This window comes from Carassius carassius, chromosome 31 (assembly GCF_963082965.1).
Source record: "Carassius carassius chromosome 31, fCarCar2.1, whole genome shotgun sequence".
Classification (NCBI taxonomy): Eukaryota; Metazoa; Chordata; class Actinopteri; order Cypriniformes; family Cyprinidae; genus Carassius; species Carassius carassius.
Genome location: NC_081785.1, coordinates 13,508,275 through 13,523,903, shown reverse-complemented (window position 1 = coordinate 13,523,903; position 15,629 = coordinate 13,508,275). Strand labels below are relative to the sequence as shown.

The window sequence follows — 15,629 nt, the reverse complement described above, 5'->3', positions numbered from 1 at the left end:
AAATTCAAACGATACCCAACCCTAGTAAGAAAATGTTAAGAACATAGATAAAATAACTGCTGATAGTCAATCATATTTACAGTACAAACCTTGTCAGTGAACTAAGAGGGCAAAAAAAAAAAAACGAAACCAAAATAATCGTTCAATAATCGTAATCGAGGCAAAATGTTCAATTAATCGAGGTTTTGATTTTAGGCCATAATCGTCCAGCCCTAATACATCTGGCTTTTGTTTTGAGGAATGTTTATTTGTACATCTCTCAAATCATTATTGTATCCCATGGCCTTTTATGTTTAGCTGCTCACAATTAAAACTACAAAACGTTGATCAAAACTAATAATTTAAATATCTTTATAATAAGATGCATTATTGATAGTGACCACTGATATTAATATTCATTATAGTCAATAGTCATTTTTCTGACTATTATATTATTTGTCTGGTCTTTTTACAGGGCTAACTATAGCATTAAAATTATTCCCACCTAAGCTAAATATGAGAGCAAGGAAGAAATGTAAAGTGTCTAATACCAAAGTAAGTTCCAGTCCAAGTTAATTCAAGTAGTAATGTATTTTTAGATTTTGCCTGCTGTTGTTCTTACAGCATAGAGATCAACTTAAAATAAAGTGCCAGCAAAGCAGACATCCATCTTATCCGTGGCTCTAGCATTCATGATATCTGACGGACAGACATAATTCTAATGAGGTTCTTTGACTTTCTGCCAGTGCAGCTGACTAAGGAGTGAAAAAAAACAACAACTTGATTGCAACCGATGTCATCATGACACCAGGCTATACAGGAGCACAACAAAACCACCTTAACAGTCAGCACAGACGGCAGTTTTGAACGTTAATAGGATACACGCATATTGTGTTTGAGTTATAATATCATGTCGCGTGTTTAACTTCGTGTATGGTCATCTAACATGAACCTGGGAGCCAAACAGGTGAACAAACAGTTAGTTAACCTTGAAAATCTCTAACCATTAACAATAAGACGTTATCAAACTCAATAATTGTGATTAAACGTTATAGAAGGCAAGTTCGGGGAAAAAAGTCATACATTAACGTCCAATCTTGTCCTGGTGGCCTCTTTCTTGAGTTCAGACAGCTTATGTTAGCCAACACTCCATGACCGAGTCCAAAACCGTTTATTTTCACGTTAAAGTCATGTTTGACAATGTGTTTCCACAGCAAATTGATATAAACACAAATTATCGGCCGTGAAAGCGAGGGTTAGTTAGCAGGGATTAGCTAAAATGTTAGCGTCACATCGACAAACCTAATTGAATTAATCCCAAACTTCATTTATATTGGGGATGAATATGTTCTCTATTCACATATAACCGGTTGGAGTTAAACTTAAGGCAAAAGCACAGAAAACACCAAGTAACACTAACGCGGCCTTGTGTTTACCAGTAAATCCTCGAGCTAAAGTTGAATAGACGCCCGCGGCCTGAACGCGTCTGTCAGGCTGAGAAACCAACCCTCCACCGAGCGAAACAAACACTCACCGCTTATCGCCGAACGACGAGAAGATAAGAAAAAACACACAGGGTGGACGAAATTCGTCTCTGGATGAAGTTGTGTCAGACGGCAAGATGTGAATATTGCTTCATTCCCCGCTTCTGTTTGCTGTAAGGTAGAGGTCAAAGTGAACGGGAAGGCGACGGGGGAAATATTGAGTGAAATGGAGAGCCGTCGAAAGGACTAATCGAGGCTCCGCATATCACGAGGCTCCGCAGCAGCAGTAAGAGGCATGCAGTGATGTGGCTCAGCGATAGGGGGCGCTAAAACACCTCGCCATTTACAGTCCACTACGTCGGCACAAAGACTCCAAACCATTCACCTAGATTGCACAATTGTAGAAAGTGAACAGTGACACTTACTCTTTGAAATCAAATACTGTTTTAGTAGGTAAACGTTCATCTTGAAAACTTTGAAATGCATTATTCATTTTATCCAGTGATCCTAGCAGACTGGACATGTCTAAATAAGGACATATTCCAGGTTCCACTGCGAATTAAAACCAGTGCGACTCTTGAAGCAAAACTAGATTGTATTCTTCCAGTATATTCAGAAAATAAATGTCAATCTTGCCCTAATTTTTAATTTGTACATTTTACAACATGCAAAATAGATAGTACAGTTACAAATGCATAATTGCACTTGATCTCACTGCTTCTAGCAGAAAGCAGCAGCTTAAGTTTATAGGAACAGGCAATAAGCAATGGTCCAATATTAGCTGAAAATCTTCCATTTGCATTAAAACTTGTTTGTAGTGCGATACAAATTGATATTGACAATGAAAAATAGTAACGGAGTCAAAATCGACATGAAAAGTTAAATTATTTGAAGTGAAAATTATGAAAAGTCAAATACAAAAAAAGAAAAAAAGAAAAATACTTTATTACTCAGTTTTAACTTAGTATGTCACAATTTTGACTTATTGTCTCATAAATTACCAAAATACCATGATTTTATTTTCTTATGTGGCAGAAATGACTTCCATATGAATGCATACTGCAGATATATTCACATAGCAGTGCAGTGATGTGATGCAAATATCTGTTTGTAATGATTTATCATGAATATGCAATCAGAACACGCAACTATCTCTAAGCAACTTAAAATATTTCATATATGTTAAATGTATAATATTTAAATGCTCTAGAACTGTATATGTAAAGTCAGCAAATAACCAATTACCAGCAGTGCAGTTGGTCAGGTTGAATTGTGAGCTGCAGCAAGGTAACCATTAAAACTAGCAAAATGTTTATAGAAATGTTAGTCATATAAAATTCACTCCCATGGTTCAGCTGTTTTGCTTTTTGTGAAACACACTTCACCTTACTTTCTGAGTAAATATGTATTAAGTTCCTCATAGAGGTTAATGCAGTTTTAAAACTGACTACAATTACTAAAAACAAATTTTAAATTGATTTATCTTTAAAAACAAAGCTGATTACAACACCACCTCAACATTCACTCAGTCATTAAAATCATAATACTCGTATCATATCCAGTCAGGAGGATTCACAGGAAACTGATCTTCAGTTAAATGCTTGGCGTGTTTTTGCTAATGAGCCGAGTTGTTTGTGCCTTAGTGTTCATGCTCTCCTGGTTGCCCTTGATGGTTGCCTGCAGCCTGGCTTTCATGTGCGGGGTGGAGGCCATCAGTGCATTGAAGACAGCCGAGTGCTGGGGGCCGATCCGCATGAGGTCTCCTAAGGCAGACTCGTGCAGTGAGCGAGAGGCTGCCGGAGCCGATGCCAAAGCATTCTCATCTAGCTGGAGAGAGATGAGGATGAGCAACAGCACAGCCACCAGCTGTGGACCTGCAAGGTTAAAACACATACTCAGTGCTTGGTGTCCTTATAATATTGAGTCAGATTCTATACAACACTATAATATTTTGCTAAGAGTAATAAAAAAAGACATTCATAATCAATGAATTCTGAAAAAAAAAATGTTTATGATATCATAACTTACAGTTGTTTGGGGGTATAACTTGTAAACATTTCCAGTCACTTACAGTGAGTTTCATCAGCAGCAAACACTAGTGCTTCCAGGGCTCGGATGGCATCGTGCAAGGCCTGTAGCTCTGCTGGGCCTTGAAGATGACTCTTTTCAACCTCCTGCTGTTGTGACACCAAACAGCCACCCAGAGCTAGAATAAATGGCCTGGCTACCGGTACTGGGCCTTGGAATAAAGATACTAACCACTGATAACTTCTCTCAGCACCTAAATGGGAAATGGCTAGAGAACAAGAGAGTAGAGAACAATACTCAACAGTTTATTTCTTCTTTAGGAATTGTAGCAAAGATCCTCGTTTAAATAGCCAGATATTACTGTTCAGAATGTTTGAAATTTAAAAGAACTGTTTTCTATATTAATCATTTTAATGTGTGATTTATTCCTGTTAGGGTAAAGGTTAATTTTCAGCATCATTACTCCAGTCTTCAGAAATCATTCTAATATGCTGATTTGCTACTCAAACAAAACATTTCTTATTATTATCAATGTTGAAAATACTTGTGCTGTTTGATAATTTTGTGGGAACTATAGTGCTTTATTTGCATATATTTGAAATCTTTTGTAAAATGTAAAAGTCTTTGCTGTCCTTTTTGATCAATTTAAAGTGTCCATTCTGAATGAAAGTACTAGCTTATCTATTAATTAATAAAAATAAATAAACAAACTGACCCCAAGCTTTGGAACTGTAGTGTAAAAATCCCTCTTCACTCACCACAGGGTCCTTAGATTCCAGACTGGCTCTGAATGTCTGGATGCAGCACGTCTGCAGGGGCTCACCTCTGTGGTCACTTCAGCAATGGCGTACAGCAGGAAGATGGTGAGAGATGTCAACACGGTGACCTCATCTACTCCAGGCTCCATTTTATCCATCCAAAACAATCCATGAAAAACCAGAGAATGTTCCTCAAATAAACGTTGAACACACACACAGACAGATTGTGTTTGATGAGAGAGAGATGAGCGAGAACTACCTGAATGCAGTGCACATCGCAGCAGTTCAGTCCAGGCCCTAAGACTCTTCTCAGCTCTGCTCATGGGAGAGGAGAGAACAGTGCTCAAGGCCTGAGGGATGCCTGGTACCAGCTGTCCATTCTCTGCTCCGACAGAGCCCTTCACCGCCTCTCTCAACACCCCCAGCAGCAGATTAGAATAAAACACTGTCAGATTTCTGATTATTTATAGATTCATAACAAATAAAAAAGAGAGACATTTCATATTAAAGTATGACAAAATGTTTAATAGAGGACAAAACCAAACGAACTGTATATTGTTTCATGTGACCTTCTAATAGAATAAGATAAAAAAAGTGTAATTCCTAAATTTACTAAAGAAAATGAAAAGTGGGCTGGAGGAATGATTTTCTCATAATCTGAAAGCTGCTATGGCCGCAGTAATTCTCTGGACCTCTTACCCTCTGGTGAACAGATGGAGGGCAGTTCTGAGAAGATGGCCAGAGCAGATGTGACGAGTCTACAGTCAGTGTTGCTGAGGGAGCAGGTCTGTCCTTCCTGCCCAGTAGGGCTGCCAGCCAGTTTGGGCTGAGCTGTGGAAGCTTTCTGACAAGTGTGCAGAGAACAAGAGACTAGTATCCCACCCCTCACCAAACTCAGGAATAGTTTCCTTCTCTGCTGCAGCATCATCAACTGACCCAATACAGCAGACAAAGATGAATTCAGAGGGTTATGTATGCTTTACACTGTTTGAGCCAAAGTAGCTCTAGAAACTTACCCTCTGCGCTGTGACATTTCTCTTTGACATGCTCCTGAGCAGCAAAAACAATCTGTTGCACCAGTTCCAGCACAGCCAGTTGAATGCTGGGAGATTCCAGAGTGAATGATGCAATATTTTAAGAAAAACAATGTTAAACAACACATGAGAAAAACCAGTTTGGGGTTGCCAAGATGTTACAACATGTTTCTGAAGCATCTTATTCTCACCAAGGCTGCATTTATTTGACCAGAAAATAGAGTACTAAAAACAGTATTGTGAAACTGTGAGATTTTAAAATGCAATTTATTCCTCTGATGGCGAAGTCGTCGTTTTATATATATATATCTCTCTGTCTGTGTGTGTGTGTGTGTGTGTGCGTGCGTGTGTGTGTGTCTTCAAATTTGAAAGCATGCATTTGAAATAGAAATCTTTTGATCTGTTTTTGATAAGAGAATACCTGATCATTGCCCACTTTCGAACGGGGCCAATACACCTCCAATAAGGCCTGCAGAGCCTGAAGACAAGAAACAATCTTTTCCATTTGGTCTCCAGAGTGAGGAGAACACAAAAACTCCACACTGATTCCTAATGCGAAAAGTGTATTGAATTGAATATAAAACATTAAACAAGACTAAAAACATGTTAATCTCAAATCTTTCAGAAGTAAAATCTTAAAATATCTCAAGTATCTATGATCCCTATTATCAGCCTATTATTATTATCATGATTGTGAGGTAGCTCTGGATACCCTATAAACCTTGAACTACATCCACTTAATGAAACAGGAGATATATACTGAGATCTGTAGCCAGGATTAGGTGGAGGCGGTCAGTGTTGACGTCTTCAGGGAATTTGACACTACTCAGCGAGGTAGACTGGCCCATGGAGGAGGGTGTGACCGGTCTGGAGAGGTTGACAGGTCCCTCATCCACCATGATGAATTCAGTGCTGTTGAGCCAGAGAGCAGAGAATTGTAGCCCAGGCACTGTAATAATGTTGACGGGCCGGTTTCACCCTCTCTGCAGTGTAAAACGAGCCACCTGGCAAACAAAGAGGCATGTTAGAACTCACATAAAATTGCTCTAAACAAGGTACATAAAAAAAAATAATCAATCAATCCACTATTGTTTAAATGGTAATAAAATAATCTGCATAATCTGAATTACCATTTTAAAATTAAACATTTAAACTACTATTCAAAAGTTTGGGTTCAGTAATATATATATATATATATATATATATATATATATATATATATATATATATATATATATATTAAACCTTTACTCAGTAAGGATGCATTAAATTGATCCCAAGTGACAGTAAAGAAACTTGTAGTATCATAAAAGAGTTATTTTTCAAATAAATGTTGTTCTTTTGAACAATTCATCAAAGAATCCTAAATTTAACAATAGTATGAGTTTTTGGCCGACAAGGTTGGACAATCTTTTTGCAAATAGCCAGTTTTTATTCATTTATATTTATCTGTTTGCACTAGAAGCACATAAATTAGACAGTTATTTTTCATAACACTAATATCAAATTTGAAAGTAAAGAAGTATATCTACTTATTTTCCATTAAGTAGGTGTGTAATCTGAGAAACAGAGTGTGAGTGGTGACCTGTGGAGGGGAGCTGACTGGAGTATTGTGAGGGCAGGGTGAGCAGGGCATGGTCCTGAAGGGCAGCCAGCCACAGGCGGCTCAGTCTGGACCAGTTTGAGCAAACCAGCCCCTGCTGGACCTGCAGTCCCAGCCTCATCATTCTGCTGCTGAAGATGGCTGCCTGGAGCCCTGTACCACTGTGATATACACCTGTACAGACACATAGATTTACTCAGACACAGGTGAGTGGGAAAATTAACAAAATTAATATTTGTGTGATGGTGTTCAGTACCTCGTCCCAGGCTTTGAGCTTTGGCGAGAGAGGAAGCCAGAAGCTGATGTACCCTTCTCAGGTCACGCAGGTCGCTGATGACCCCACTGGCGATCCATGCACTGCAAACCTGAATGGCAACAAAAGAAACTAGGTCAAGTGAACCCACGGGAACTCGAGGTATTTGAAAACAAGCATGAAGCAGGTTCAAGAGGTTAAAGTGTAAAAGATTGTTTTGGGAATTTTCATGCTACAAAAGGAACATATTTGGGATGCCCAAATTTGACCGTGACAAAATATGTAGCTTAAGATTTGAAACAGTGTGTTGGGTTACATGGTATTTGCTGGTAAATGCAAAGGAACAGAAAAGTGCATCATTATAGATAACAATGGTTAAGTTCTTTAAACAGCACACCTGGCAGACTTTAGGAGGGAGTGCAGCTCCAACCTACAACATCAAACAACATTCAGTATTTAAAACAGCCCAATCAAATGTTTGCCTTAGAGATCTTCTGATCTAAAAGTTTATGCTAAAATAAGTATTGTAGATAAGTTGTTGTTATTGTCAGGCAGACTGATCATAGCATAAAGTGACTACAAAGTCAGTTGGACTCATTTATCTAGGGTATTTATTAGACAATTGCCAAAACCCAAAACAAAAGGAAGATTAACTACAATGAAACATAATTTGCAAGATCAACAAGCATGGTGGCTGCCTCGAACCCAAGTCATCTCCCTCTCTCCATGGAGTGCCTCTGCTTTTAAAGGGTGTCTCTCCACCCACTCGTTACAAATCACACCTGCACACAATAACACATGAATACATATTGCCACATAGCCAAACAATTAATAGAGGAAAACAGAGCCACCACAGGTAGTGGAGGGACATAACACACCCCCACACCAAAATGGTGACTCCAGTCTCCATAATCAAAATATAAACAAGAAACATAATTTAAAAAAAAAATTGCGACCATACGTTACCAATTAACGGTAAACAGAAATACTGGACTAAGGTACTCTAGATAAGGCATCTGCCAAGACGTTATCAGTACCATGGATATGCTTGACCTCAATGTTAAAAGGCTGCAAGATCAAACTCCACCGCATCAGACGTTGATTGGCATTTCTCATCCGGCTTAGGAACTTCAGGGGGTCATGATCACTATATACGATCGTTCTACCTGATGCACCCAGATATACTTCAAAGTGTTGGACAGCAAGAACCAGGGCCAGTGTCTCCTTTTCGATGGTGGAGTACCACCGTTGATGTTGATTAAACTTCTTAGAGAAGTAGCAAACAGGGTGATGGACGTGCTCCACTCCTTCTTGGAGGAGAACAGCGCCAGCACCTTGATCACTCGCGTCAACCATTAAAAAGAAAGGGTTCGCAAAGTCAGGAGCAGCCAACACAGGAGCTGAAATAAGCAATGCCTTTGCATTTTCAAAGGCACTTTGACACTGGTCAGACCACTGATATACCACCTTTGGACTAAGTAAATTAGTCAATGGAGCTACTACAGATGAGAAATTCTTGCAAAACGCTCGGTAGTAGCCCACCATACCAAGAAATCTGCGTAACTCACGACGATCAGCAGGAGGAGGAAAACTACAAATAGCTGAAACTTTGGCATCCAAAGCACGCACTTGACCACCTCCTACTACTCTACCCAAATAAGTGACTGTTGCTTTACCGATCTCGCATTTAGCCAAATTGATAGTCAAATTGGCTGAGGACAGTAGACAAAATAGCTCTCGGATCTGCTGAACATGTTCTGGCCATGACGCACTATAAAGGACCACATCGTCCAAATAGGCCTCACAGCCAGACATGCCAGACAGCACTGTATTTATTAATCGCTGGAACGTTGCAGGAGCATTGCGCATTCCAAAAGCCATAACGTGATAATTCAGGAAGTCGTCGGGGGTAACAAATGCAGATATTTCTCTTGCTCGACTGGTGAGGGGAATCTGCCAATAGCCTTTCAGCAAGTCAAACTTGCTACCAAAAACTGCAGAACCCACCTGATCAATACAAGCATTCAACCTGGGCAACGGGTAACAATCAGGTCTAGTAACTGCGTTAACACGCCGATAATCAGTACAAAACCGAAACGTTCCATCAGGCTTTGCCACCAATAGACATGGAGAACTCCATGGACTCCTGCTTGGTTCCGCAATGTTATTTTCAAGCATGTACTCTACTTCTTTCTTTAACACGGCACGTTTCAAAGGGTTTACCCTGTACGGATGTTGCTTGATTGGTGTTGTTGTTCCCACATCAATGTCATGCTCAATAAGGTGAGTTTGTTTTGGAACATCATTAAACAACTCTGGAAATTGGCGAACAACGTCCAAAATGTCAGTCTTCTCAAAATCGGTGAGGTGTGGGAGGTGATCAGCTAAAACTGAGAGCATTTTAGTGTTGTTAAGACGACCCTCAATTAGAGCACGAGGTGGATTACTTTCAGTTTCATCACTCTCTTCCACCACAACAGACAACAGCATGGACTTATCACTCGTAGGCCTCGACAAATCCGACCCCAGCTCAGCTGGAGATGAACCTAGGCAAACAGAAGCACGCTCAAAATAAGGCTTCAACATATTAATGTGACACAGGCGCTTCTGCTGCCGTCGATCTGGAGTGGCTATTACATAATCGCGGTCAGAAACTTTATGCATTACCAGATATGGACCAGTAAAACGAGCTTGTAGAGCAGATCCAGGAATGGGGAGTAACATAAGTACTTTATCACCCACCTCAAAATGTCGATCTGTGGTCTTACGATCATACCAAATTTTCATCTTGTCTTGTGCTCTCTCAAGATTTTCATGGGCTAACTCACGGGCTCTGTGTAAACGAGAACGTGAATGTAACACATAACTCAGAATGTCTTTTGCAGGAAGTTCATTTAAAAACTGATCTTTTAATACAGCCAATGGACCTCGTATGGTATGTGCAAAAACAAGATCAGCAGGACTAAATCCAAGTGACTCCTGTCTCACCTCTCTACAGGCAAACAGCAGCCAGGGAACTGCATCTGCCCAATCCTTACCAGTCTCAAGGCAATATGCCGCAACATGCTCTTCAACGTTTGATGATAGCGTTCCAGCGCCCCCTGGCTTTCCGGATGATAGGCACTGGAAACATTATGTTGTATGCTGAGCTGTTTCAAAACACGGGTGAACACACGAGACATGAAATTCGATCCACGATCAGTCTGAATGATCTTTGGCAGACCAAACACAGAGAAAAACTTTAACAACTCCTTTAAGACCACCTTGGCAGAAATTTTTCGCAGAGGAATAGCCTCCGGAAAACGAGTAGCTGCACACATCATTTTTAACAGATATTGATATCCACTCGTGGAACGCACAAGTGGACCAACAATATCAACAATGACATGATCAAATGGTGGAGCCAACACAGGAATGGGATATAGAGGAGCAGGAGGGATTTTCTGGTTGGGTTTGCCAACCACCTGGCAGACCTTATAAGTTTTACAAAAATTAGCTACATCCCGCTTCAACCCTGGCCAGTAAAAATGTTGACTAACACGGTTTAGTGTTTTAGCGACTCCCATATGACCAGCTACGCAGTCATGAGCTACACTCAAGATTTTATCTCTGTACTCAACGGGTACTACAATCTGATAAACAGAGTTACCATGGTCTGACACATTGTAAGGCCTCCATTTCCTCATTAAAACTCCATCCTGAAAGAAAAAACATTGTAGTTCCTCATCAACGTTAATATCAGATGAGGCAGAGCGGAATAAAGAGACCAACGACACATCAGCTTTTTGAGCAGCAATCAACTTTGTGCGTGACAAGCACGCAGGCTCCGTCATGATTTGATTCATTTTCTTATCAGGCCTAGATAGATCAATAGCCGATGACTCAGGAAACGTCTCAGACTCAAGATTCACAAAGAAAGAATCGGATAGTTCATATTCAACAGGAGAAATAGAGCGCCCTCCTTTCCTCGACATAGCACGAGTAATCGCGCATGCAGGAAAAACATCAGGATTTTTCTCTACACACTCATGGTCGGCTATTTTAGGCACGGTAACAACTTGAGGGAGAATTTCCGAACTCACTCGGTTCCACACATTACCACCTGCTAAATCATTGCCTAAAATAAAAGACACGCCAGGAATGGGCAGAGATTCCCGAACACCAACCGCAACATGGCCGGTGACTACGCTAGATTTGAACAAGATTTGGTGAAGTGGAACAACAGTAAAGCCCATCTCAAAGCCACGAACTAATACACTGGTGCCACTTTTTGTTGTCTCAGACAAAGGCAAAACTCCTTTCAAAATGAATGATTGTGCAGCACCAGTGTCACGCAAAATGCGTACAGGAATTAAATTATCATCATCAGGCAACGAGACAAAACCATCACTAAGGAATGGTTCATAGCCAGTCTTTACATCGCTTGAAAATTCAAGACAGGGCGAAGTAAAATGTGGAGACGCTTTAATCAACCCAAAGCCTTTTGCAGCTTGTTTTTTTTTCAGCACTGGACAGTCTGCCACCAAGTGCCCAGGCTTCTTACAATAAAAACAAGCTTGCTCTGGACTACTGGAAGAATGGACGGCAGCATAGCTATGTTTTGGAGATAAACCTCCAGACTTATATCTATCTTTAAAGATATGATGGGTCAAAACAAATTCATCTGCCAAAACAGCAGCTTCATGCAGAGAACTGACTTTATGTTCATTTAGGTAAGTAGCTGCAACATCAGGCAAACAGTTTATAAATTCCTCCACCAGAATCAAAGCTCGCAACTTCGTCTGGCTGTCTACCTCACTTGACGAACACCATCGATCAAATAAAGCCTCTTTCTCACGAGCAAACTCGATATAAGTCTGATCTTCAGTTTTCTCACATCGACGAAAGCGCGGTCGATAAGCTTCTGGGACTAGTTGGTAACAACAAAGAATAGCGGCTTTAACCACATCATCGTCTTTACTTTGCTCCAGTGAAAGTGAAGAATACACTTCTTGTGCCCTGCCAGTTAAAACTGACTGAATTAATAAAGTCCAAACACCTTTCGACCAATTTAAAGTAGATGCAACTTTCTCAAAACGCAGAAAAAATTTCTCTACATCTTTCTCGATGAACGGTGGTACAAGCCTAATGTTTTTACTCACATCAAAAGACCCGGTGTAACTGAGATCAATATTTTCCTGTCTAGCTCTTAACTCTAAGCGTTTCATTTCTAACTCATTCTCAGAAACTTTTAAACGCAACGCTTCTCTCTCATTGTCTAACTCTCTCTCTCGAATAGAAAGCTCTTTCAACCGGATAGAATCTCTCATATCAACAGGAGGCAAAACCCTCTTCTCTACCAAAACTGGTAGCAGAACTGTTTTAATGCTATCTTTAAGGCGTTTTTCGGAAGCAGACAACTCAATTTAATAATAAGTAGCCAATTCAAAAAGTTGATCTTTTTTAAGATTATTAAACGCCTCTACAGAAGGTTTTTCAGCAAACTCTTGAACTGTAGACATGACTAAACGAAAAATTTTGAAACCCAAAATAAGCAAAACAAAAAAAAACTACAGGCTGCTAACCCCAAAATGACCACAACTTTTAACATAACACCACCACGCCACAATACTGACAAGTTGAGGGAAAGTTAGACACATGAATGGGCTAAAACACCTCCACCTGCTTAAACACTACTTCCTGCAGTGCACTATTAAATCACTAAAGCGACAGAAAAACTAAGTGAGTACCAAAGGACTGGGAGATTCACTGCTACACCCAAAACCCTACTTACCTATCAAAAAAAAAAACTAAACTTAGCCTTACTAGTCTTCAGTGGATCCCCCTACCCGGTGTACATTAAACGTTAAACTCGTGAGGATGTAGCAGACCGATTACGCAGTCTATCACAACCCCCGAAACGTACCGACTAAGGATACCACCAAAAATAATAAAACAAAAATAATAAAGTGGCAGACTCAGTGTCTGCCCGACGACTTACTTATTGAGGTGCACGCTCCTCTACCCAGAAAAGTGATGGTACTCACCAACCAGTCGCTCACAAAACAAACTACTTCCTACGATTCAAAACGGACGAACCCCCATATGTTATAGTCAGGCAGACTGATCATAACATAAAGTGACTACAAAGTCAGTTGGACTCATTTATCTAGGGTATTTATTAGACAATTGCCAAAACCCAAAACAAAAGGAAGATTAACTACAATGAAACATAATTTGCAGGAAGATCAACAAGCATGGTAGCTGCCTCGAACCCAAGTCATCTCCCTCTCTCCATGGAGTGCCTCTGCTTTTAAAGGGTGTCTCTCCACCCACTCGTTACAAATCACACCTGCACACAATAACACATGAATACATATTGCCACATAGCCAAACAATTAATAGAGGAAAACAGAGCCACCACAGGTAGTGGAGGGAATCATAACAGTTGTGCCTATGTTTGGATGTCTATACAAAAATTTCTTTCAAATAAAAAACAAGAGTGTGAATAAGTCAATAGGTGCCCATAACACACTGTACCTGTTTCAATACTGTTCCAAGGATGCATCTTATAATAGTGGCTGGGAGAATGGTAATATAAAATATAGCTTAGATGCTTCACATCACTGTTTGAAACGAGGCCCCCCACTATGCACACAGATAACCTAATGTAGTTTAAGTGATACATTTTCTCACATGCATGCACACAGACATGCACATGCACTAAGTAACAAGAGACTGATGAATAAGCTCAGGTACTTCTGGGGGGTTCTAAGAATAACAGCTTTACTCTACAGCTAAAAACATAAAGTTCAAATATCCTCTAGTTTAGCGGTCTTCAAAATATATAAACAACTGGTGATGCAACGAAGTTCTCATAATGTTTGTCTGAAACTGGAAAAGCTACATTTGTCCCTATAACTAATAATTTAATAATGATTAAATTGAATAATAATAATGATAATTCAACAAAATGTTATTTTGAATTAGATATCTTTTTATTTATACACAATTAATTTAACTTCCTATAAAATAACATATAATATTACATATATTATAAGATGTGATGAAGTTGGGGTTTCTGTTGATATTTTCCATCAATCTTCTCCTGAAGTTGAAGTTGAGAACCAGAAGTGGTATGTTTAGGAAATTTCAGCACAACCAATCAATCAATAAAAATGTGAGAAAAAAGGGTCCATACATAAAAATAAATAAACAGTTTGCAGGGGCCTGCTTCCTACAATTACATTTGCAATAACGATCATTAATTCAAAGGCATTTAGGAAATATCCTATTTAATTGATTTGCCAATCAATGTTCATGTTTGTTCTAGCCAAGCAATTGTTTTCTTTCAACACTTTTCTGGGCATATGAAAGTGTGCAAAGTTGATTTTAATACTGGCTGATTCATGCTCACATTGCTTGATATTACTCCAGAATGACATGTCCAGGGAACTCGGGCTCTGGCACACTGAAGAATTTCTGGATAATGACCAGCAGTGTTTGTAAACCAGCCAGTCGGAGCTGATCGCTGTGGTCTGTGGCTGCTATGAGAGCCATGCGGTCCGCCAAGTGTAGAACCAGGAAATCTGAGAGACAGAAGGGGTGCTGGTATTAACAGTGTTAACAAATGTATATAAATCAATCCAGAAGGTGGCGCTAAGATCCAGTGATTTACTGAACACATCAAGAAAGACATCCCAGTATACAGTTACAGCAAATACACAAGCAGTTTGGATAAGAATGGAAATGAAAAAAAAAAAATTCTAACAACAGAAGTGATGTGTCTAACCTGCAGATTCATGTAAACGCTGTTCTTGAGCAAGTGTCATGTTGAAGTGAGCCCTGTCTCCATTCTCACACTGTGCTATTATACAACACACACACACTCCATGGAAAACACACGAGTGGACCAGCGCAGGTTATTGAAGGGGCCGCTGGATTCAGACTTTGCGAGGAATGCAGAGGAGTCGTCATCGATCTCCATCCTCCTTCTGTTGAGTTTCTTCAGCAGCAGCTGCAGCCGAGTCGTAACAATAAGACCATGAAAAACTAAATACTCAAAGGACGCAACTCTTTGCAAGTCAAACTAACAAAACACTGATAAAAACAAAAGGAATTTGTCATGAGCCTGTACACAAAGTTCACAACATTTTAAGCCAATCCCAAGGCCTTTTCCTGAATCCTGAATAGGATTAAAACATATTTCACTTAAGATAAAGGAGATAAAGTGTCCTGAGATTAAATTTTACACATGGAATTAAAAGTAACATAAGATCTTGATATTAGTATGGTCTTACGACTAGGAACGATGAGTTGTGAATCAATAACAGAAGAATAGATATGAGACATTGGTGTTGGGTGGCATAAAAAATGAAATGAAATGAAATAAAAACTAGCTGAAATTATTTATTCATACAGCACACCTCTGATATTATATCATAATATTATTTATAATAATATAAAACTTAAAAGCTCAGACAAAGAAAGGGACAGCAGGGCTACTGTCAA

General features: G+C 39.6%; 2 protein-coding genes and 1 long non-coding RNA gene across 9 annotated transcripts in view; all 3 read right to left on the bottom strand.

The window, feature by feature from the left end:
- Nucleotides 1–1,762, bottom strand: part of LOC132111593 (E3 ubiquitin-protein ligase HECTD1-like) — a 32,097-nt gene extending 30,335 nt beyond the window's left edge. For 4 of the 7 annotated variants that reach the window (XM_059519031.1, XM_059519029.1, XM_059519033.1 and 1 more), the window contains exon 1: nt 1,514–1,762. The gene's annotated coding sequence lies outside the window, so the exon portion shown is untranslated. The remainder of the gene's footprint in view (nt 1–1,513) is intronic. The other 3 variants (XM_059519035.1, XM_059519032.1, XM_059519036.1) reach the window with 1 other exon arrangement.
- Nucleotides 1,763–2,995: 1,233 nt separating this feature from the next.
- The window catches only part of LOC132111917 (HEAT repeat-containing protein 5A-like), a 32,923-nt gene continuing 20,289 nt past the window's right edge, over nt 2,996–15,629 (bottom strand). The window contains exons 10-21 of the mRNA XM_059519536.1: nt 15,024–15,135; nt 14,562–14,707; nt 10,128–10,351; nt 9,968–9,972; nt 9,363–9,685; nt 7,143–7,251; nt 6,869–7,060; nt 5,705–5,832; nt 4,949–5,093; nt 4,315–4,658; nt 3,535–3,787; nt 2,996–3,337 (exon numbers count right to left, since the gene is read on the bottom strand). Coding sequence (XP_059375519.1) covers nt 3,057–3,337; nt 3,535–3,787; nt 4,315–4,658; nt 4,949–5,093; nt 5,705–5,832; nt 6,869–7,060; nt 7,143–7,251; nt 9,363–9,685; nt 9,968–9,972; nt 10,128–10,351; nt 14,562–14,707; nt 15,024–15,135 — 2,262 coding nt within the window. The 3' untranslated portion in view covers nt 2,996–3,056. The remainder of the gene's footprint in view (nt 3,338–3,534; nt 3,788–4,314; nt 4,659–4,948; nt 5,094–5,704; nt 5,833–6,868; nt 7,061–7,142; nt 7,252–9,362; nt 9,686–9,967; nt 9,973–10,127; nt 10,352–14,561; nt 14,708–15,023; nt 15,136–15,629) is intronic.
- LOC132111590 (uncharacterized) lies at nt 6,874–15,365 on the bottom strand. Its single transcript, XR_009424825.1, has 4 exons — nt 14,911–15,365; nt 14,536–14,707; nt 7,143–7,251; nt 6,874–7,060 (listed from the first exon to the last, which is right to left on the bottom strand). It is a non-coding gene; the product is annotated as an uncharacterized LOC132111590 (long non-coding RNA).